Source organism: Psammomys obesus, unplaced genomic scaffold (assembly GCF_907164565.1).
Source record: "Psammomys obesus unplaced genomic scaffold, mPsaObe1.curated_primary_1811, whole genome shotgun sequence".
Lineage (NCBI taxonomy): Eukaryota > Metazoa > Chordata > Mammalia > Rodentia > Muridae > Psammomys > Psammomys obesus.
The window spans coordinates 814,200-837,792 of NW_026585643.1; the positions used below are offsets into that span (position 1 = coordinate 814,200).

Consider the following 23,593-nt stretch of genomic DNA (forward strand, 5'->3'; position numbering starts at 1 on the left):
CACACACACACACACACACACACACACACACACACACACACACACACGATATGAGGATATGTTCCTGTTCATTTCCCCCCCTTGTTCTGGAAGCAGTTCCTGTACTTCTGTCTGTGGCCCGGCTGTGTGAAAAAGGAGACTACACACCTTGTCAACTTTGCTCAAGCAATGTTGACACAGCTTCTTGCAGAGTGTGAGTGACTGTGACAGTACAGGGGCAACACACACAGAGGCGTGTCATTATGTGTGGCTGGAGAATCGTCTCTGCCCCCAGGGGAGCATGCTTCACTATGCATTAGCTCCAAAGCTGTCTCCTGCCCTCCCTCCCCCAAAACCCTTGGTCCAGCTCTGCCTGTCAGTGTCTCTGTCGGTCTTCCCTCTTGCATTCCTGTCTCTCATGTGTCCTTCAGTCTTTGTAGCTCTTTACCTCCCCCTCCCGATTTCCTCTGCGATACCCAATTTCTGGGTACCTCCCAGTGATAACCCCTCCTTGTTGCATTAAAATCCATAAGCAGTTTGTTGGTCGATTTCTTTTTAATTTGAATTTTGTGAAGTGGGGCCGGGAAAAGAGCGCACTCACTAAAGAGCCTGCTGCTTACTCGAGAAGAGGACCGGGGTTCTCATCCTCCTCGGCACCCCCACACAAAGCTGGGCATGGCCCTGTATGTATAACCCCCCCCCCCGCCTTGTGGAGGCAGGCAGATGACCAGGCTGACTGGCCAGCCCCAGGGACCTAATCTCTGAGATGCTAGTGGGAGGGCCAGCCCCTGAGGGTCAGCTGCTGATGTTGACCGCAGCCACTTGTATAGTCACACTCCTGAACCCTCATATGCTCCTACACCCTGACTTTTGGTGTTTGTTTACAAACATTCTGTGGACTAAAGAAAACTACTCTTTTCTTTGCAAGCACACATTCTCCAACTGAGCTGCCCCCTCCCAGCTGGCAAAGTGTATTTATTTATTTATTTTAATTGGAGGGAGGAGTGGTATGAAGAGATGGCTTAGCAGGTAAAGGCACCTGCCCCTAAGCCTGATGACCCAAGTTCTATCCCCGGGACCCAGATGTTGTTCTCTGACCCCCCACATGTGCACCACGGCTCTGGAACACACACACACCCATCCCTTCAAGCTGCCCACTGACCTGAACACACACATACGCACACACATGCACACACATAATAGGACACAGATACTCTGTGCTTATTTATTGTGTCGCACAGTCGCTGTGCAGCTCAGAGGACAGCTTGCAGGAGTCAGTTCTCTCCTCCTGTGGGTTCCAGAAGCTCCAGCTCAGGCCATCAGCCTTGGTGGCAAGCACTTTTACCCAGGGAACATTTCACAGGGCCCCAAAATGGGAGTTTTGTAAAGCAAGAGGACAGAGCAGGAATGGGAAATCAAACAAAGGAAAAAAAAAGGGGGGGGGGAAGCAATTGACGAGATGGAATCCATGGAATTTTTTATAAAAATTACTTATTTTTATTTTACGGAAGAGCAGGGCAGAAGTGGGTGTCAGATCCCCTGAAACTGATTTTTTTTTTTTCTCCCGGGACAGTGTTTCTCTGTGTACCTTTGGCTGTCCTGGACTCACTTTGTAGACCAGGCTGGCCCTGAGCTCACAGGGTCTGCCTGCCTCTGCCTCCCTGAGTGCTGGGATTAAGGCGTGTGCCACCATGCCCAGCTGGATTTTTAAAAATTATTTATTTTTATTTCATGTGCATCATCGCATTGGTGTTTTACCTGCATGTGTTTCTGGGTGAGGCTGCCAGATCTCCTGGAACTGGAGTTACAGACAGTCATGAGTTGTCATGTGAAAGAGCAGCCTGTGTTCTTAGCTCTGAGCCATCTCTCCAGTCCCTGGGACATGGGTGTTTGTAAGCCACCGTTGGGGAATGGAACCTGGGTCCTCTGCAAGAACAAGTGCTCTTAACAAGAGTCTTCTCCCTGTCCCTGAGCTCATGATATCTTATCTCTTAAATAAAGCAAGTCAGCAATTCATGTCTAGTGACAGCTTAACCTGAACAACGAAGGGTTAAGTACTGAGTTGTGTTAAGCACCTAACTGGAAGGCAAAAGCTTCCGGGAGAAAAGAGTTGAGTTAAATAAACCCAAGAAGCTGACATGGGTAGAATTTCTTCTGCCTGACCCAGTAACAAATGCAAAGCAGATATTTTAGGATTTTTTTTTTTTAAGCTTCAGTGTGGCATAGCCCCTGGAAGCCAGAGCTTGGCTCTGAGGCCAGGCCTAGTGGAGCCCTGAGGGATGGGGACAGCCGGCAGTCTAATGGTGAGGGGAGGAGCAGCCTGGGTCAGGGAGGAGGCAGCAACTGCTCCTGGGGCGGTTCTGGTTGCTGTGTTTGCGATTTCTTCTTGCCCACTGTAATTAAAGCTTTCCCAATATGATTCTGGCTTCCTGAGGAAAGTAGAATTTACTAAACAAAGCAAGAATTGAACACAAAACAGTGGAGATGCTCGGTTGCAAGCTACGTATATTTTAAATCATGAAGACGTTAGGTCTTAAGGTCAATGCTTGCTGTTCACTTTTATTCTTGTATTATGGCCCTGGCAGGAGGGGCTCTTCTAAGAAAACAGCAAAATAAGAGGAGAGAAAAAAGAAAACCAGCCCTGAGTGCCCACTAAAATAGATTCCAACTGGCTCCAGTACTCGTCTCTCTGGGCAGCCCATCTCCCTCCCCACATCTGTCACACTTTAGGCTTACTTTGTTTTTTGAGACAGGGTTTCTCTGTGTAGCTTTGGCTGTACTGGACTCGCTTTGTAGACCAGGCTAGCCTTGAACTCACAGTAAGCCCTTAGGCTTACTTTTTATCCTACCTCTTTTGTTGCTGTTTTTTTTGTTTTGCTTGTTTGTTTGTTTTGAGACAGGGTCCCCTTTAACTCAGTCCGGCCTCATACTTGCTATGTAGACAAGAATGGCTCTGAGCTTCTAATCCTGCCTCTACCTTTTTGTTTGTCTTGCTTTGTTGTTCCCGACAGGGTTTCTCTGCAGAGCCTTGCCTGTCCTGGAACTAGCTCGGCAGGCCAGGCATGTGCCACCACTGTGCATCTGCCTCTATGTCTTAAGTGCTAGGATTACAGGGGTGCACATTTGTTCCCAGGCTTCATTTCACCTCTTAATTTCTCTCAACACACCACATGGATTCCGTGGGCTGGCGGAATAAATCAGTTGCTTTATTTCCCCTTAAAGGATGTGACCTTCCTTTTCCCCAAATGGCTTTGACAGTTTTCTCATTTGTCAGCTGAGGCTGTGGAAGAGACACTGACCTCCTGGTCTTGCCTAAGAGGGAACACTCACGGCCTATTATGCTTCAGCCTCTGGTTTGCTTCGCTGTCCGCTCTCCTCCATGCCCTCACCTACCTTTTCCACCTCTTCACACACATTCTGTTCACCCTTCAGCGCTTTCTACCCCCACAGCCCCCCTCGCCAGACAGAGACGCTGTGAGGCATCCAGCCTTTACCCCCAACAATGTTCTCTGCCTGCGAGAGAACTCCCAGGCCTCTGGGGGTGCTTGCTTTCTTTTCGTCCGTATTAGTCCCCAGAGGAGTCAGACCCGTGATACTGAGCTATACGTGGAGGGAGGGAAAATGTCAACCATCCCTTCAAGAGCCTTGTCTCTTGGAAACGGGAACTGCCAGGAGAAATCAATCTTTCAGCTATTCAAGGCAATTTCCTTTCCATCATCCTTTGTCAAGACCACTGTATTAGGAATGAATCTGGAGAGAGTCCCTGAACTGGTACATGCCAATAACGGTATCTCCACCATGCGGCATCCGTCACCTCCGTGAAAGTGGAGACTCAGGGAGCTGCTGCAAAGCCGCCCCCCAACAGTGAGAAATTTAGGTCCCCGGGGCAGCTGCTGATGGCCTACAAAGTAGCAATTTCTAATGTTTACTGTCTTAGATAGATTCTATGTGTATGACTTCTGCCTACAGATGTTATGTGCACTGCCCGGTGTGTGCCTGGCACTGGCAGAGGTCAGAGGGAGGTGGGTCCCCTGGATCTGAAACTGCAGGTGCTTGAAAACCAGCATGTGGGTGCTGGGAACTGAACCCAAGTCCCCAGCAAGAGCAAGCAGTGCTCTTTACTACGGAGCTGTCTCCCCAGCTCCAACACTAACAATGAAAAAAATCTTAATTTTTGTTTGTTTTCAAAACAAGTTTTCTTTGTGTAGCCCTAATGGTCCTGGAATTCTGAGGACCAGGTTAGCCTTGAACTCGGAGATCCAACTGTCTCTGCCTCTCAAGTATTGGGATTAAAGGCATGTGGAACTACCACCTGGCTTGTTTTAAAAATAGTTTTATTAGTATTTATTTACACTTGTGTGTCTGTGTGTGTGTGTGTGTGTGTGCATGTGTGTGTACACCTGCGGATGTGGATGTGCCTGAGGCTAGGACATCCCCTGGAGCTGGAATAAGCAGTTGTAAGCTGCCTGATGTGGGTGCTGGGAATTGAACTTGGCTCCTCTGCAGGAACAATACATGTTCTTAGCCACTGAGCCATCTCTCCGGCACCTTGTTTTTGTGTTTGATAGGGTTTCTCTGCACAGTCCCGGCTGCCCTCAAGGCTGGAGGCTTGGACCTACTGGAATGGACTAAGGGGTAAACTGCCTTATTGTGGGTGCTAGGAACTGAACCCGGGTCATCAGGAAAAACAGCAAGTGCTTGTAACTCAACTCCTATTTCTAGCCTCATAGACAGTAGCAACCTTTCCTTACCTTTGTCCGAATTTATTCTGGAAACCGACCACACACTGAGCTCTGTGGCGTGGGCTCTGACCGCAGACCCAGGTTAGAGCAGTAGACAGTGCCAGAGGAGCACAGGTCCGCAGGTTTCACGTTCTCTCCTCCATTCTCTCCGGGACTGACTGCTCTGAGCATCTGTTTAAACAGACCGCCGCCCAGGTGAAGTGTGAGCAGAAGCTGGGTGAGGGCCTCCGTTGTGCTGCTGTGAGCCCATCTCAAGTTTACAACAGAGGCTCTCTGGGTACTAGAATCTGTCTCCAGCACTTTCTATCTTCAAGGGTATTTCCCATGGCAATTCTTCTCAAATTATGTCCCTTGGGGTTCTAAGAAGTACCAGAGAACGTTATGGAGGCTGCAAAAGAACAATGGTGGGGGTCTGGCATCCTCAACTCTGGCTCAGGCTTTCACCCGGTTTCTTTCGGGTGTGGGGATTTCTCCTTAGGAGCTAATCCTTCTATCATCTATCTACCTACCTATCTTCTGAAACAGGGTTTCTCTGTGTAGCTCTGGCTGTAGACCAGGTTGGTCTTGAACTCAGAGATCTCCCCGATTCTGCCTCCTAAATGCTGGGATCAAAAGCATGTGCCTTCACCGCCCAGCTGGGCTCATTTTTAAACATTCAAATTTTATTTTTACTTTAAGGCTGTGTCTTAGGGCTGGAGAGATGGATCAGAGGCTAAGAGCACTGAGTTCAATTTCCAGCAACCACGTGGAGGCTCATAACCATCTACAGTGAGATCTGGTTCTGTCTTCCAGTGTGGAGGCGTACATGTGTGTAGAACATTATATATATAATAAATACATTTTAAAAAAAGGGCTGGGTCTCATGTAGCTGAGCCTGCCTTCCGATTTCCTGTGTAGCAGAGAATGATTGAGATTTGAACCTAGAGCTTTGTAGATGCCAGACATGTACTCACCACCTGAGCTACATCCCAGCCACAAAATAATTTTTAAAATGTATAGTCTGTTTGGGTCCATGATTCCTTGGCTCCAGAGGCTTTACAGCAAAACGAGTCTCCTGAGGCAAAAGAGTCATTTGTTTTCCAAACTCTGTTCTCCACTCTCACTAATCCACAATTTCCCTGCACTTGTCAAATGCAGTTACCAAGCCTCGATCAGTTCCCACGGACAGCCTCATCAATCGAACGCAGGCTGCACCCCGCTGAGGAGAGAGCGGAGCTGCGGTACAGGGGCCAGACTCTGGTGGTCTAGCGTGTCTCCTCTCTCCAATGCCAGCAGTCTGCAGACGTCCGAGCTGTGGGTCAACTTTCGGTGCACTCAGCAGGGACTTTCCACCTACAGTTTCTGGCAGCATTTGGGCTTCTTCCTGCCCAGGAGCCCCGAAGCCACCTTCTCCCCTTCAGCTGCACAGCTCTACCCCAAGGAGAGCAGGACAGGCCCACCAAGGCCTCCACTTCTCTTATATGTCCACTTTCTCAGGGCTCAAGCCTTCCCTTCCAAACTCATTCAAGATGTTAGATTTGGCTTAGCACTCGGGAGGCAGAGGCAGGAGGATTTTTGAGTTTGAGGCCAGCCTTGTATACAAGGCAAGTCCCAGGAAAGCCAGGGATAGACAAAGACCCTGTCTCAAAAGGAAAGATTCGAGATTTGCCCTGTTTATCATTCTGCACGGCACACAGCCTCCTCCTACCCAAACACAAGAGCTCTTTCCTCTGCAGCCTGGAACATCCCTGCGCATCTTTCCACCTCATCAACTTTTCATCTTTTCAAACTGAAGCAGGCCTCCCCCTCCTCCCTGCCTCTCCTGCTTCGCCATTAGCTTCATGAGTGGGGACATTAACGCATTCACCAGACAATGTCTTTACACCACTGTTTCCTGTAATTACAGTGCCTTCTCTCCCACTGTCCTGGCTTATGCGACTGTAAAGTGCTTGAAGGAGGGACAAGTGTGGACAAAAGAGGCCGAGGTTGAGAAATAGTATAATTTGGCATCTAAGAGATGCTAAAGCATCAGGAACTCATCAGCTGATCACACACACAGAGCTTGACAGAAGGGACTGAAACAACTGTGGACTGCTTATGGGTACTGTTATTTATTATAAGCAACGAGAGCCGCGGACAGCCGCATCCCCCGTCCTTCAGAAGGTAACTGCAGCTATAGCGTACTTGTCGTGTAAATCGGCCACGTTGTCACTGGAGACGTGGACCCAGCCATTCTCCCGCACGTGGTACAGGTTGACTACGCCTCCAGAGTAGGCATCTCTGTAGGTGGCTTGGTAGATGGCTCGGCGGGCCAGATCATAGGCCTCCTCCACTTCCATGACATAGGAGTAGCCTCGATCCATGACACCATAAGCATACACAGAGCCAGACCCCACAGAGAAGGCGGTCCCAGAGATCCGGTTACCCTCGCTGTCCACATAGTAGAGGCCTGGAGGAGGAGAGGTGAGCGGGAAACAAGAAAGAGACGGTCATTTCTTTGCTATTTTATTCATCTTCCAAGGTGGTTTCTCAAGTTCTTCAACAGAGGTGTAGCTCCGCAGCAGAATATATGCCTAGCGTGTTCCCAGTAACACACACACACACACACACACCACCGCCACCATCAAAATAGGATCTCAGCACACCTGGGAGGTAGAGGCAGGAGATCAGCAGTTAAAGGCTAGCCTTAACTATATTGAGTTTGAGGCCAGACTGGACTACATAAAACGCCGTCTCAAAACAAAACTGGTATAGTGCCAGGTGGCGGTGGCGCACGCCTGTAATCCCAGCACTCAGGAGGCAGAGGTAGCCAGATCTGTGACTTAGAGGCCAGTCTAGTCTACAAAGCCAGTCAGGACAGCCAAGGCTACACAGAGAAACCCTGTCTTGGAAAACAAAAACAAAACACACAGAAATATTGTAAGACTATGCTTCTGTTTTATTCTAGGTACAGGGGATATGGGGCTGCTCTGGACTATCAATAGCAGCTGACTATGATTTGCTTCCTGCTCTAGAAAAGGGCAAGGCTTTGCCAGCTGTAGACAGACACAATCTGTGATTGTGTGATGTTTGGAATTCTGGGAACTTTTCAGAGGGTATATAAATGCTAAAGCCCTAACAGTTGGGTGGTTTTTTGTTTTGTTTTGCTTTCCAGACAGGGTTTCTCTGTGTCCTGGACTTGCTCTGTAGACCAGGCTGGCCTTGAACTCACAGAGATCAGCCTGCCTCTGCCTTCTGTGTGCTGGGATTAAAGGCGTGTGACACCACACCTGGTTTGGTTGTGGCTTGTTAGTAGTCCTACTCAAAAAAGAAATAAGAAATTTATATTCAGGGATCTCTCTCCTTCTTTCTCTGCTGCCTAGTGATAAATAGTAAAAGGGGAGGCGTGGGGGGGATGGGGAATAAAAGGTGGGTAAAAGAAGAACCATAAAGTAGCAAAGACCAGCTATAAGCAAAGAACAAGGAGAAATTAGATTCACAGATCTCTCTTCCCTCTATCCTTCTTTCTCCTCTATCAAGTGACAGTGGGTGAAACGGGGGTGACGGATAAAGGGAAAAAGGAGACCCCACTAAGTAACAAAGACCAGCTACAAATGGAGCTAGAAAGACTGCTCAGCAGTTAAGAGGCCTTGTTGCTCTAGTCCAGGACGCAGGTTCAATTCCCAGTATTCACAGGGTGGCTCAAAACGTCTCTAACTCCAGTTTCTTAGACTCCATCACCCTATTCTGTCCTCCTTGGGCACTGGACGTGCAAGTGGTACACACACACGCAAGCGCTTAAACACACACAGAACCTCAAAAAGAACCAAGTTTCTTACAAAATTGGGGAAAGACCAAATAAAATTTACTATTGCGATTTCCAGATTCCACAACACATACTGTGTCACCTCCCCTGATACAAACCATCCAACTCGTTCCCTTGGTAAGTACAAAAGGCAAGCGCGCCGGACACTTCAAGCCTAGGACTTCAGGCATGGTGAAAGATAACACTTAAAATACAACCCCATGGCTGCAAGAGGTAGCTCCTTTTAGGCCAGAGACTAAATGAAAACTATGTGGTGGAGCCTCACCACCCAACAGTGGCTAGTGCCCCCATGTAACCGACTACAACACTTGAAATGGTACTGAAAAACAGAATTGTATATAAAATTGACTATAAGCCAATTCCACCAGTTTAATTTACTTCTGAGATACAGTATCACTGTGCGGTCCCAGGCTGTCCTGCTGCCATATAGCTTAGGCTGGCCTTGAACTCTTGACCCTCCTGCTTCAACCTTCAACCTAGTGCTAGGATCACAGCTGCCTATCGGCCTTTTTTTTTTTTTTTTTTAGCAGTTTGAAATGTTCTACAGTTTATTGTAGACAAACTCCACCCCCAGTTTAGACAAGACCAAAATTCCATCTGGTAGGATTGACTGATGCTCACAGGACCCAGTTGATGATGATCATAACTCTGTATAAACCTTCAGTCTCGCCATTGTGTGAATTCTAACAGACCCAGCTTTGTTCTCCTCCAGTGTCTTCTCTTGGAGTTGTACCTGATTTTGTTACCAGTTTTCATCCGAATCCATTGAGGAATAGGACGATTCTGCTTTTGTTTCTTGGCCAGGAATCGCTTGATTCACAAAGTCTTTCAAGAAGACATAGCAAGGAGCCAAATTAGGCGTAAGGCTCACGATGGAGGAGCAAAGGCCTTGAAGCGGCTGTTTTGTTTTTTTAATTGAGGGCCAATGAGGTGACTCAGCATGTAACTGATTACCACCAGGCCTGAGGTCCTAAGTCTGATTCTCAGAACAAGAGAACCAACTCCTACAAGGTACCCTCTGAACTCTACATGTATGCTTTGGGATGCCTGCTCGCTCACACTTACAAACATACACACACCCAAACACACCATAAGTACATAGTAAATAAATAGTGTAATTAAAAATTTAAAAAACCAGGGCTAGAGAGATGGCTTCACAGGTAGAGGGGCAGGAACGCTGGCTGCTCTTGCAGAGGACCTGGGTTTGGTTCCCAGCACCCACTTGGTGGCTCACAACTCTAACTCTATTCTGGGGGCTTCAACACCCTCTTCTGGCCTCCTCAGGCACCAGGCATGCACCGTGGTGCATAGACATACATGCATACAAAACACCCATGCACAAAAACAAACAAACAAACAAACCAAAAACATTTAAAAGACTAAAACATATATATTCATGAGATTTTTGCTTTGTTTTGTTTTTTGAGACAGAGTTTCTCCATGTAGCCCTGGCTGTCCTGGAACTCTCTCTGTAGACCAGGCTGGCCCTGAACTAACAAGAGATCCACCTGCCTCTGCCTCCCAAGCGCTGGGATTAAAGCTGTGTGTACCACCGCCATCACCACCACCACCACCACCACTGGAATATTCGTAAGACATTTTAAAATTTTATGTGTAGCTCACCTTTTCGACCTGTTAGAAAATGCTGGCTAGCTTATCTCTCAGTCAATTTAATTCTCAGATAACAGCGGTTTTTTAGTCCTTATTATTGTATGGAAAAGAAGGGCAAACGCTGTAGCAGACACTGCACTAATTGCTTTGTATTTACTGCTCTTAACCACTGTGATGATGCTTCACTCAGCCAACTGACAGATGATGAAATAGGCTAAGAAAATAGGTAACCCTAGGTCAATGACACAGCGAGTCTAAGTCCAGGCCCTTTCCTAGACGCCCAATGCCTTCCTAGGAAAGGGAGGGAATCGCAGAACCAATTAACACATTCTTCCTTGAAGTCACCTGTTCCCTTAAGCCCCTCCAGTTAGCGGCAACCCCCAGGATCACGTGACTGCAACAGGACTCACCAGGGCCCCTCTTATCCCAGCCACAGATCATGGTGCCCATGGACAGCCCCATGCCTTTGTACTGGTACACCATGTTGGCCAGCAGTTTGGAGGCTGCTGCGACAGAGATGCGTTCCTTATTTCGAAGCTCATAGATCCGGCACTGTCGCGCCAACAACCGCTCCCAGAAGCTGCAATCCGCTGCACCCCCCGCCATGGTGCCCAGCAGGTAAGGGTTAATCTCGATCACTTTCTTCACTGTCTGGGAGGCAATATAGGCGCCCGCTGTGGCCCGGGAATCAGCAGCAACAATGACTCCATGGTGAAACTGGTTGCGGTCAGAGAAAACACAAAACAGGCCACATGAGACCACAAGTATTTCCAATACTCCTTTTCTGTACTGATGGAAAAGAAGGGTTACCGGATCCCTCGCTTTACATATTAAGTTTAATGAGATAAAGCCACTCCTAGGGAGATAGCTCAGTGGTTAAGAGCACTGGCTGCTCTGAGTCGAGTTCGGTTCCCAGTACCCACGTACACAAAGATGTGTAGCTACAGTTCCAAGGGATCCGACGCCCTCTTTCGGCCTCTGCGAGCAGTACACACGTGGTGAACAGACATAAAGGCAAAACACAAATAACAGAGGGTTAAAAACTCGCCTAAGATCCACTGCTAGTAGCCGTAGAGCCTGGGTGGCTGGCACCCACTACGGTAGTCCCTGGACGTCACTAAGCTCCCGGGAGGGGACGGCCGGTTTGGAAAACCTTTGGTGAAGACGCAGCTTTCTTTCCCCCCGCCACGGCAGCTGTTACTGCGGCTTCCCTTCCCCGGGAGCGCTCGGGGGTCGCCTAGGAGTCAACCCACGCTGTCTCGGTCCCCTTCCCCCGCTGTCCCCCGGCCCGCCTTCCCTTCCACACGGTTACGACACAGTGAAAGCGCTAAGGTCGGGAGGAGAGGACCGAACCTCCGCCCGACTCCGTTCCGCCTGGGATGCCGGAGGGGCGCGGGCTGCTGAGCACCTTGAAGGCCAGGGTGGTGGTTCCATGGAGCATTTCGATTCGCGGCTCCTCGGGGACTCCCCAGCTGGGCGCGGCCAGGCTCAGCCCATCCTCAGGACTCCCCGGACCCAAATCCAGCAGGTCCGCACGACCTCCGAGTCCAAAAAACCCGCGCTGGTTCACCGGCATCGGCCGATCCAACACGCTGGCCAGCGCCATTTTTAGTGAGGGCAACAGGAACTGTCTCGTGAGCGACTCCTAAGAACGGCCGGGCAAACTCCTCGCCGGCGCAGCTTCACGTCCTATTAAGTCTATGCCTAGGCGGCGCCATTTTTACTCCGGGCAACCACGCCTCCAAATACGGGCGCCGGACTGTTTTCGCCGAGGAACGCTAAACGATAGCGGAAACAAACAAACAAACAAAAACCGCTAAATGGATAAGACTGGCATTTTTACTTTGCGCATATAATCAGTACGAAGTAACTTCAAATTCTTAAAGAGTGGTTGGAATGTTCCCGAAGAGTGACGGAGGTGAGTTCGGCCATCTTTGAGAAGGGCATGACTGCTTGAGACTCCAAGCTGGGTTCTGATGTTCGGTCGCCGCCCAGGCCCTGGTTCAGGTTACAAGCAGCTTCTCCTCTTTCTCCAAACCCCGTTAAGGAGGCTGAGGTTGCCATTTTCTTTAAGGTCACCCATCCAAATATTGATTAAAATAATGGTTTTCATTAATTTATTATTATTATTCGTTATTATTTCCCTAAAGTACTTTTGTTTTGTTTTGTTTTGTTTTTAGAGACGGGTTTCTTTGTGTAGTCTTGGCTGGCCTGGACTCACTTTGTAGACCTGACTGGCCTCGAACTCACAGAGATCCTCCTGCCTCTGCCTCCCTGAATGCTGGCATTACAGGCTTGCTTCGACACTGCAGTTTGTTATAACAACAAAAGCCCACCGCCTCCTTTTTGCTAGAATTTATACCATAGCTCACTGTCCCTTAAAATATTTTTTGGTTTGTTTATCTGTTTTGAGACAGACTCTCACTATACAGCCATGGGTTGGGCTGGAACTTGTTATGTCAATCAGACTGGCCTCTGATTGGGATCCTCGAACCTCTGCCTCCAGAGCTCTGGGATTAAAGGTGCTCCACCACACCCTGCTAAAAGTAAGCAGTTTATAAAATTATCTTCCACCTTCTAATGAGAATTCTAAGTAATAGGTTGCCCGAAAGGCAAGTAAAATAAAAAAGGAAAAGCAAAGGTTTGCCTAACTGAAAAAGTAGATTTTCTTGGACCGGAGAGATGGCTCAGTGGTTAAAGAGCACTGTTGAGTTCAATGCCTAGCAACTACATGGTGGCTCACAACCATCTATAATGGGATCTGATGCCCCCTTCCGGCATGCACACAGAACACTCATAAATAAATAAATTTAAAAGTAGATTCTCAGTTCAACACCAGTTTTTGTTGTTGTTGTTTGTTTTCCTGGGCAAGAGGTTGTTTTTGGTTTGGTTTGGTTTTTTTGAAACAGGGTTTCTCTGTGTAGCCGCCTTGGCTGTCCTGGAGCTCTTTCTGTAGACCAGGCTGGCTTTGAACATGAGTGCAAATCTCTGTCTCTCATGTGCTGAGATTAAAGGCCACATGCCACCACACCTGGCTTAGCCCTACATAGTTAAATCAGTAGTAACTGACATCTGAGAACCCGAAGGAGACTTGGTGGATTCATAAAGATGAAGGCAAAACTGCCTGTAGACTCCCAAGATTAGGCACTTCGTTGGGAATATGCCATATTTCATGGCCTTTTCTTCTTCCACCCACCATTACTTCTCAGTACTTTTAGGAATGATAACAAGTCAGGAAGTAGGCATACATATTAAATGTTGCTCCCTGCTTTATGGGTCTATGAAGTCAGTGTTTGGTCTTGCTTGTTGGATTCACCTATCAGTATCTAACATCAGCGTTCTTTTGATGTCCAACTCAGTCCCTCCTCTCCACAGCAGATTTTGCATATGCAGTATTTTTCATGCTGAAACCTAGCAACCTTTTCCAAATCCAACTACCAGAGGTAGGAAATTTTTATCTGTGCTTTATACTTAGTGTGGAAAATGCAAGGTAGGGCTTGGAGATGGCTTGATGTGGCCTCAGTTTGGATCCCCACAGTCTGGAGCTTTGAAGTCCAAGGACAGCCTTGTCTACTTATCAAATTCATGGCCAGCTAGGATTACATGTGAGACCCAGTCTCAAAAATAAACAAAACAAACAAAACAAAGTCAGCTCTTTATTAATCAATCGAAGGTGCTGGAGCACAACTTTTCCACACCATTGAGACAGGAGATGCTTCAATAATAATGACAAAGCCCACATCCAGACTGCAACCAGATCTCCGGGTCCAGAAATCAGCATCTGAATACACAATGCACAAAACCACCCCCCAACACGCCTCAATATCTGTTTCCTCATAAATCCACATCCAGCACAACTTCAAAAAAGCTAGCTAGATGGTCCAGTCCCCCAGACTATTTCAGCCAGGGCTTCTGTTAAGCGCTTTTTCAGTCATGTAGAGGACAGACAACAGGTATTACAGCTAGCTTTCTTAGGACCTGACCCAACTGTTTTTAGGTCTCCCAAAAATGCCAGGTAGGTGCTGTTTTTTAAACTGTAGTCTACTTGGCAGTAGTTTTATTTATCTTAAAGCCTCAACCTCTTTGAACTCATCAACCCTAGGTAGGAGAGAAAGAAGGTTGGAAGGGAAAGGGGCCATGGACCTCTTTGCTTCTTCTAGCTGGGTAGGGTCATCGGGTTCTTCCAGGGGACAGTACCGATCTCAGTCATCAGGCTAGCCAACAGTTCAGGTAACCAGTAGGCGCAGCAAACAGTCGCCTTCCTTCAAAGCGTTGTTGAAGCGGAGCGTTCTTTCTGTCTGTCTCCTCCAATCTGCTGCGCGTCTCTCTCCGGGCTCTCAGATTTCAACCAACTGCAGCTGGCAAAGACCACGCCCCTCTTCCTGCCTTACAAGGCTGTTACCAGCTGACAAACACCATGCCCTTTTCCATTCTGCACAAGGCAATTATCAGCTGTGGACAAACTGAGGCAGTCCCATATCCCACATTTGGGATTAAAACAAAAACATATTTACGTAACATTACTGAGTTTTTTTTAAAAAAAAAAAAAAAAAAACAAACAAAACTGCCAGGCACCAGGAAGCAATTTTAAGAGAATGATGCCCCATTCCCAAGAGGTGGGGGTGGGTATCTTTTGGTTGTTCTGTGGGTAATGGATGTTTGTCATTATTTAAGGGAGGTTGTTTGCAAGTTGTTAATGGTCTTGGTCAGGGAGGAAGCATAGTAGAGGAAGTTAGATTCAGGGATTTCTTTCACTCTTTCTTTCCTCTATCCTTCTTTCTCTGTTATCTAGTGGTAGGGGAAAAGGGAGGGAGGGATGAAAAAAAGGGGGAGAAATAGGAATGCTAGGATAAAAGGGTAGATTACTGAATCTACTTTTAGACTGACTCAAATATTTTACATTGGTATACATTATTGTATATTGATACAAATTTAAGGTTATATTTTGTTATAACGTACTGTATGTATATGTCAAGTCTTGTTTAAGGTATTGTACATACGCAACTTATTTGAAAATGTAATGCAAAGTTCTGTTCCTATGAAAGCTACTATTACAAACTGTTTAGGATAATTAAGAAATGAAAGCTAGTAGTCAGTCAATCAAACTTAAGGCCATGTTAGGTACTAGTTTAGTTAATCACAGAAATAACCTTAATATTTAGCCCTCCTGTAGATGTTTTCAAAGTTAAGCCAATAGTAAATAGCTAGAAACAAGCAGCAATTGCCTAGTCAGGTATAACTGAGGTAGATAGATGAATCTTCAGACACTTCAGAGATCTACAGAATATGGCATTTAAAGATGTTTTTAATAGTAAAAGGCTTTTGACAGTGAGACACATCTGTTCTTGGCAGCACCCCCATTCTACTTCAAAGGAGATGAAGGGCATCAAAGAACCTCCATATGGAGTTTGCTTCAAATGTGGCAAAGCTAGCCACTGGGTAAAACACCATCTTTGCCTCAACTGCTGACAGCATGCTGTCCAAGTCGACATAGAGGAAGTCGACTGCTGATATTCTGGGCCAGCAGGCTGAAGAGATGGATGCTCCGGTGTTGCAGAAGACCCTGGGTGACTTAGCAACCTCTGTTATTCCTATAGTTCTGGAAGCTGCTTGCTTCGCACTTCCTGTTTACTCAGGTAATATTTATCCTTCTCAGGTCTCCAATGGGATTAAAGATGAGATAGTTAGAGTCTCACAATTAAGCTTAAGTTGCTTAGGATTTAAGAAAAAAAATTTTTTTTTGAGACAGGGTTTCTCTGTGTAGCCTTGGCTGTCTTCAACTCACTTTATAGATCAGGCTGGCCTTGAACTTACAGCGATCAGTGATCAGTCTGCCTCTGCCTCCCAGAGTGCTGGAATTACAGGTATGCACCATTGTTGCCCAGCTCAAGAAAATATTTTAAACTCTAAAAAGATATTTATGAATTGATAAATGCAACTTATGATAGAAAGTGATTTAGTACAGAACTTTGGCCCACCAAGATAGGATCGATAGTAAGGTCTCCAAGATTGCCAAATACAAAAGGCTGGACATTATGGATGTAATTCTTACCTGATAGTTTTCATAATTGTTCTTACTGTACATAGTTTATTAAGAGAAAGAGCCTTTTTTATGGACTGAAGGGGAGAGAACATGTTAGAGTGGTGTTCTGTGCACTGCATGAAGGTTGTCTTTGTATAGTCAGATGCTGATGTCTGCACCAGCAGAGAGCTGGGTACAGACCAGACTGTGGTATTGTTGAGCATCACCCGTTTCCACGGTTTGTAGATGTTGCTCTCCACTACCTTCTGATTGTTTGAGTAAAGAGCTGAACAGCCTATAGCAAAGGCAGGAGAGAACAGGCAGGACTTCTGGAAAGATAGGAACTCTGGGAAAGAAAGAGGCACAGAAAGATTCACCTATGAGACAGGAAATCACAGGTATAAAGCTGAAGAGAGGGGCTGGAGAGATGGCTCAGAGGTTAAGAGCACTGGCTGCTCTTCCAGAGGTCCTGAGTTCAATTCCCAGCAACCACATTGTGGCTCACAACCGTCTATAACTGGTGCCCTCTTCTGGTGTGCAGTGATACAGACAGACAGAACATTGTATACATAATAAATAAATAAGTCTTTAAAAAAACAATAAAAAAAAAACAACAACTGGGGAGAGATAAAGAATCACACGGCAGAACATAGATTATTAATATAAATGGGATAATTTAAGTGAAGAGCTGCTTGTGGACAAGCCTAAGCCTAAGCCTAAGCCAAAAGCTATTATAAATAGCTGTAAGCACTGTGTCATTATTCAGAGCTAGGGCGGACAAAGAAAGTCCAAACGGTTGCGTGGATAATCCTGATGAAGATTGGACAGACTGCCCTGAGGAACCCAATGCCCGAATCATCAGAAATCTATGTGCCCTCTCCCCGCTATCCTTCTCTCTCTGCTGGAGTTGAGGGTTGGAATGGAGAAGGGTGATGTAGAGAGGTAATAAAAAGAACCCAATAAAGTAGCCAAAAGCCTGGCTCCAGGTACAGGGCAACTGAGAAAAGTAGTCAAAGATGGTTTTGTCAAGGAAATCTGGGGTCCACTTGGGTTCCATTGTTTCTCAAAGCTAGAGCCTTACAGTGTGCTCGTCCGTCAACTGACTCTTCCTGGAGAGATGTGAACAAATACCTATTCATCCCAGATGTGGCACCACGGACAAACCAAAGAGCTATTCCAGCCAGGGAGAGTGTGGTGAGCAAGTGAGTTTACCCGAGGGTGTTTACAGGTGCATGACTGAGCAGTCGCTTAGAGGAACCTGGGTAGCTTATGGAAGCTATACCGCTGAAAAATAGTCCCTTTGCTCAACACTGTGAAGTGGGGGCCAGAGACGTGGCTTAGGGAAGACGCGCACTGACTGCTCTTACAGAGAACCCAGGTTCCATTTTCAGCACCTATATGGTGTGGTTAAGAACCATCCATAACGCTAGTTTCAGGAGATCCCATGCCTACATGTGACTTTCATGGACACCAAGCGTGTATGTGGTTACACTAAAGGCAAGCAAAATACACATAAAATAAAATGAATAAAGTAATTAAAAAGCCGCACACATAACCATTAAGCGCTGCTTATCCTTGGGAACGGTGGGTGGGGCCTGGCGTGTGCCACCTCATTCATTGTCTCTTGAACTGTTCCCCTTTCCTAAAGGGATGTTAGTGCGCTCGGTCTGGTGAGGATCTTGTGTGGATGATCACATCTGCTCAGATATCAAGAAGGCAATAGCTCTGCCATGCCCAAGGGACAGCGATCTACAGTATGACACGTGCCTATAATGCCAGCACTTAAGATGCAGAGGATAGGGAGTTTGGAGCAAACCTGGGCTAGAGAAGGAATTGAAGGCCATGGTAAGCTACAAAACAAGATGCTACCTCAAAAACCAAAACAGCACCCAAGTCTCATGAAGGAGAGGCAGGCAGATCTCTATGAGTTCAAGGCTAGCCTGATCTACAGAGTGAGCCCCTGTCTCAAAAATGAAGACACAAAAACAGTAACAAAACCTCCAAACAAACAGCAGCAACAACAAAAATTCTGGGTATGATGGCACATACTTGAAATCTCAGCCTGGGGAAGGAGAGTTCAGGGTCAATGTTGGAAGGACCCTGCTGTTTGAGGTTGCAGTCCTCCCAGTCCGGATAGCCATTTTTTTTTTTAAATTTGTTTATTTATTATGTATACAGTGTTCTGCCTGCATGTATACCTGAACACCAGAAGAGGGCATCAGATTTTGTTATAGATGGTTGGGAGCCACCATGTGGTTGCTGGGAATTGAACTCAGGACCTCTGGAAGAGCAGCCAGTGTTCTTAACCTCTGAGCCATCTCTCCAGCCCCCAGATAGCCATTCTGAGCTTGGTTAAGCTGTAAGACTCCCTCTCCCCAGCAGGGCCTCCTGCTCTCTGCATGACTTTGTCTGGAGAGTGTCTTTAGACATAGATGCCCCTAACCACATTTGATATATGACCTTTGACACAGCTCCCTGCTAGCTCCCCTTCCCTGAGCCTATAGCATAATTAGGAAGAGCAGCTGGTGCTCTTAACTGCTGAGCCATCTCTCCAGCCCCACAATCTTACCTTTTCAAGCTAACACTGGGGAAGGAGTTCAGAATTTGTGGAACTTGATTCAGACATTGAGGGGTAGGATTTAAATGCCCTGATGGGGGAGTCGAAGTGGGAAATGTGCTAGGAATAGAGAGAAACAAAGTTGTGGCGCATGGATTTGGACTAGACTATAGCGGACTTAATCTTTAATTTAATTTAATTCTCATTTTTTTTTTTTTTTTTGGAGACATAGTCTCTCTATGTAGATCAGTTGTCCCTAAACTCACAGATCCACCTGCCTCTGCCTTCCAAGTGTGGGGATTAAAGGTACATGACACCATGCCTGGTGCTAGAGGGGACTCTGTCAGCCCGGGGTGAAGGAGGTCATTTATATTTTATCTCATTGTAGCCCTGCAGAGAAGGCACAGTGTTTGAACTGTGCCCACGTGCAGGGTAAGAATGGAGTAAGGGATCAGGATGCCACTCCATCCTCACCGGGGCCCAAAACTTTGTAGAATTTACTTTTAAAATTATATGTGTGTTTATTTTGAGGTACGGCCTCACTCTGTAGGCCTGGCTGGCCTGGAATTCACAACCCCTCCCAACTCAGCCCCTAAATGTTGGAGTTGATCTTAGGTATGTATCACCGCACATGGATACCTTCCGATTATTATTTTATTATTTTTGTGATGGGTTTGGGCATCAGGCGTATGGAGCAAGTGCTCCTACCTACTGAGTGACTGGCCCAGCCTAGGTTCACTGTCTTTGTGTGCACACAGAAGGACCCCTTTGCCCCAAAGCGGAAGAGAGACCTTCAACCTTACCCAACCCCCAACCTGCGTTTCGGGGAGATATTTGAGTCCCTTTCTCCCCCCCCCCCCCCCAACACAGACACAGAAGCTCTCTTGTCCTTTTCTGTGTTCGGCAGCGTTCTCCCATCTTCCCATGAGTTGGAAGTCCCTGCATGTCTTTGCATGCCTCATGTCCCCGAGGAGGGCCACTCTGCTCCCTCCTCCCGCTGCCACTCTTGTATGCGGTTATCCCGCCTCCACTCACCTCTGGGATGAGACCGGATGATAGACAGGGGACTCTATTGGTGACTCTGACATGAATCACAACAGCGGATGGCCTGACTGATACGTGGCGTCTCCCCAGGGCAGGAGCCTCTGCTGGCCCAGTCCTCTCCCCTCAGCCATTCTCTGCCGTGGGTGGAGGTGCTTTATCAGGCAATTCCAAAGCCTGATTTGAGGCTGGGGAGAAACGAAGCATCAAGTCACATGTCTCACTTACTGGTTCTGGCTCCGGCCCAGCTTCTGTACAGCGTCCTTCCCCCCCCCCCCCCCAGGCCTCAAATGCTGCCCCGTTCCTTCCTGCTTTCACTCAGCCTTCAGGATGGCCCTTCAGGACGTGTGCAAATGGCAGGCCCCCAACACCCGGGGACCGTCCGTTCACTTGCCTCAAGCTGGTGGTTGGGCTGTGCCCCGGGGCTGTGACCCTCAAACCTTCCTGGAGACCTATGGCCCCAGGCTGGCTCATGGCACCACCACCCTGGCCTTTCGCTTCCGTCATGGCGTCATCGCCGCAGCTGACACTCGTTCCTCCTGTGGCAGCTATGTGGCATGTCCAGCCTCACGAAAGGTCATCCCCGTGCACCGGCACCTCCTGGGTACCACCTCCGGAACCTCCGCCGACTGCGTCACGTGGTATCGGGTGCTACGGCGGGAGCTGCGGCTTCGGGAGCTGAGGGAAGGTAAGCTCCCCAGTGTGGCTGGCGCAGCCAAACTCTTGTCAGCCATGATGTCCCGTTACCGGGGTCTGGATCTGTGTGTGGCCACTGCCCTGTGTGGCTGGGACCACTCCGGCCCTGCTCTCTTCTATGTCTATAGTGATGGCACTTGTCTGCAGGGGGACATCTTCTCTGTGGGCTCTGGATCTCCGTATGCCTATGGGGTACTTGACCGTAGCTACCGCTATGACATGACCGTCCAGGAAGCCTACACCCTGGCCCGCTGTGCTGTGACCCATGCCACCCACCGGGATGCTTATTCAGGGGGCTCCGTGGACCTTTTCCACGTTAGAGAGAGCGGATGGGAGTACGTGTCCCGCAGCGATGCCTACGCGCTGTATATGGAGTTGCAGACAGCCCGGGGCTTGGAGCAAGAGCTGGAGGCCAAAGCTGGTGAGGTCCTTCCCGAGCCCGCCACTCCACAAGATGCGCAGGGAGGCAGAGAACTCTTCGTGGAGCCAGAGGAGGTGACACCGGAAGACGGCAGGGTGATGGCGAAGACTGAAGCGATGTGAGAAAGGACAGAACTTGGGGGACCTGGACAAGGGGGGGAAGTCAGGGAACGAGGCCGCCCTGGCAGGGCGAGCTCTGGGAGCAGCCTCATGGCGTCTGGCTCCGGCCCTTCTGGGTTGCCTGCTTTATTTGTGGAAGTCCTGTCCTTTCTGCCTCCCAGAGCCGTGGATGTCTCTGTCAACACATTCTGATGATGCGCAATAGATGGTGTAGCCTCCTCCTGTCTCCAAACTGACTCGGCCAACACTCACTGCCATGTCCGTGTGCTGGACCCGCTTTTGTCACCCCACGCCAGCCTAGTCTCCTTTTGGTTCTTATCTGAGTTGTTTACCTCTTCTCAACTTGGTCAGGCAGGATGGCCAGGAGAAAGCAGCCTCTCTCAGAAAGATTTAAAACCCCCTGTGGGCTGCAGGGTTTAGTTCAGTGATGGTGGGGATGGGCTAGTCCCTGCTGACCCCCTGCCGTGACTCTCAAGGCTGTAGGTCTCATGGCGGCCTTTGGAAGTGTGGCCCTTTGTTGAAGCTGGCTCAGGTTTAGAGTTGTGGGACTCACTCAGGTTACAGCCGGGACACACGGCACCCTGGGCTTAGGCATTCCCAGCGCTTCCCAGGCTCTCTGTGCATCTTTCCCTCCCAGCCCCCACAGTCCTGCCTTTTCTGCCCTCCTTGCAGTTTTCTGGGGGAATAGGCCAAGCCCCTGCCTGTTGGCTGGAGATTAATGAACTCCAAGGAACCCATGGGCTTTGAGCTCAGAGAAGCTGCCATTCCTGGCCTCATGGTCTCGTATCGCTGTGTTGGCTGGGGCCTGAGCTACGCCCTGTAATGCAGCCTTACTTTCTCCCTTACAGCAGACCTCTCCCTGTTTCTTCACTCCAGCCTCTCCTGGTTGCTCCCGCTGGAGGATAAAGATGACCAGAGGGAGGGTGCTGTGCCCGTGGTGCCAGCTAGCACATCTTCTGGGCCTCCTGGCCTTTCCTCTGGTTTACCAGGGAGCCCAGGCTTGGAGATCCAGGCTTTTAGCTGCAGGAGCGCCACTGTCCTCTCCCCAGGGCTGGTCAGGAGGTGGGGTTTGAAGGAAGGGCACTGAAACAACCTTTCTTTTACCCTGCCTGAAGCCTCCAGACCTAAGACTGACAGCTGCTTCTCCCTCCGTGACAGCCTGCAGTTCAGATTAAGAATTCCTTGAAATCAGACTTACAGATTCTGACCTGGATTCTCCAAACTCTGGACAGTCAGAAGGAAAGTCCATAAAGGACAGAGGATACTGGGGTAGAGGGGTGGTGCACACCTTTAATCCCAGGACTTTGCAGGCAGAGGCAGATGGACCTCTGAGTTTGAGGTCAGCCTGGTCTACAGAGTGAGTTCCAAGGGATCCAGGACTACACAGAGAAACCCTGTCTTGAGAAACTAAAATCCAAATCAAACCAAACAAACAAACAGAGGACTGTAGGAAGGTGCCCAGTACATGGGGACTAACTTGCGAGCCAGGGTGAAAATGTGGCTATTGGCCTTCACAGCAACCCTCATTCCCTGAAAGACAGGAATCTGCAGAGGCCTGTGTGGTTTTGTGGAAAGGAGCAACACTTGAATAAGAGCAGCCACTGCAGCCTGGGTGGTAGTGCTAGCCAACTTGCACAGGGAAGAGCCAAATAGGAGAGGATGGGGCAGGGCTAGGTACGAGCCTATAGCCACCCCGCACCCTCCTGGTCTACCCCGAGGCTTTCGGGAAGTGAGCAGCGGCAGAGGCAGAGGGATGCTCTGGGACCTACTTGCCTGTTGCCTGCAGGCCAGAAGAGGGTATCCAGCCCCCTGGAGCCAGAGATGCTGGTGAGCCACCGTATGGATGCTGCGAACTGGGCTATTCCTCCAGCCTCACGTTCCTTTAGGTTTTGAATGCACTGTTGGCGTGCCTCAGTAGGGTTGGTAGGAGGACTGGGCCAAGCTCATGTCCCTTTTGGATGTACCCTTCTCTACCTGAGACTGGCCCGTAAGTCGTTTTATTCCTGGTTCTAATACTTTTTAAAGAGGGCTCTTGGTCTCCCATCACCTGTCCATTGTTTTTTTTTTTTTTTAATAATTTAATAATTTATTTAACTTTATTTTATGTGCATTGGTGTTAGGGTGTCAGATCACCTGGAACTGGAGGTACAGACAATTGTGAGCCACCATGTGGATGCTGGGAATTGAACCTGGGTCCTTTGGAAGGACCGACAGTGCTCTTAACCACTGAGCCATCTCTCCAGCCCCTCACCTGTCTGTTGTAAATCAGAAACTATGGAAGGTATTGCTTGCAGCTGTGTGACCTTAATCTCAGCCCTCAGGAGATGGAGGCAGCAGGCCTGCTGTCAGTTCAAGGCTAGCTAGGGCTGTATGGTGAGGTCCAGATCAGCCTGAGTTACATGGTGAGGCCCTGTCTCTCCCATCAAAGCAGCTTTCTCTAGTTGCCAGCATCACACGGTTAGTAGGAGGGTCACAAAGGCGTGCTAGGATCCTCCTGCTTCTGGGTAGCCCAAGACCTACCCGGAGAAAAGGACCAGGTGTGCTGGTCCCAAAGCTTGTGTCTCCTTCGCCTCAGGAAGTGGGCATTGGGGATGCTGGCAGTCCCACCCAGGTGCCACCCC

The 23,593-nt window shown here is 48.5% G+C and overlaps 2 protein-coding genes and 1 pseudogene across 2 annotated transcripts; 1 reads left to right on the forward strand and 2 right to left on the reverse strand.

Moving 5' to 3' along the window:
• Positions 1–6,789: 6,789 nt before the first annotated feature.
• On the reverse strand, positions 6,790–11,752 carry Psmb5 (proteasome 20S subunit beta 5). The gene is made up of 3 exons (XM_055615735.1): positions 11,525–11,752; positions 10,527–10,833; positions 6,790–7,149 (listed from the first exon to the last, which is right to left on the reverse strand). Exons 1-3 carry the CDS (start codon positions 11,720–11,722, stop codon positions 6,857–6,859), a joined length of 798 nt encoding a protein of 265 aa, XP_055471710.1. The 5' UTR covers positions 11,723–11,752; the 3' UTR covers positions 6,790–6,856.
• On the reverse strand, positions 9,131–9,345 carry LOC129683136 (60S ribosomal protein L39-like; annotated as a pseudogene).
• Positions 11,753–20,066: 8,314 nt separating the features above from the next.
• Positions 20,067–21,176, forward strand: Psmb11 (proteasome subunit beta 11). Its single transcript, XM_055617954.1, has one exon. The coding sequence runs from the start codon at positions 20,067–20,069 to the stop codon at positions 20,973–20,975; it is 909 nt and encodes a 302-aa protein (XP_055473929.1). The 3' UTR covers positions 20,976–21,176.
• Positions 21,177–23,593: the final 2,417 nt, after the last annotated feature.

What these genes read in the sequence shown, in the direction of transcription:
- Psmb5 (XM_055615735.1), bottom strand. Translation starts at nt 11,722, where the DNA reads ATGGCGCTGGCCAGCGTGTTGGATCGGCCGATGCCGGTGAACCAGCGC. An exon ending in CCACCACCCTGGCCTTCAAG is followed by an intron (nt 10,834 to 11,524) that starts GTGCTCAGCAGC and finishes GACCGCAACCAG; the next exon opens with TTTCACCATGGAGTCATTGT. An exon ending in CTGGGATAAGAGGGGCCCTG is followed by an intron (nt 7,150 to 10,526) that starts GTGAGTCCTGTT and finishes CTCCTCCTCCAG; the next exon opens with GCCTCTACTATGTGGACAGC.
- Psmb11 (XM_055617954.1), top strand. Translation starts at nt 20,067, where the DNA reads ATGGCCCTTCAGGACGTGTGCAAATGGCAGGCCCCCAACACCCGGGGA.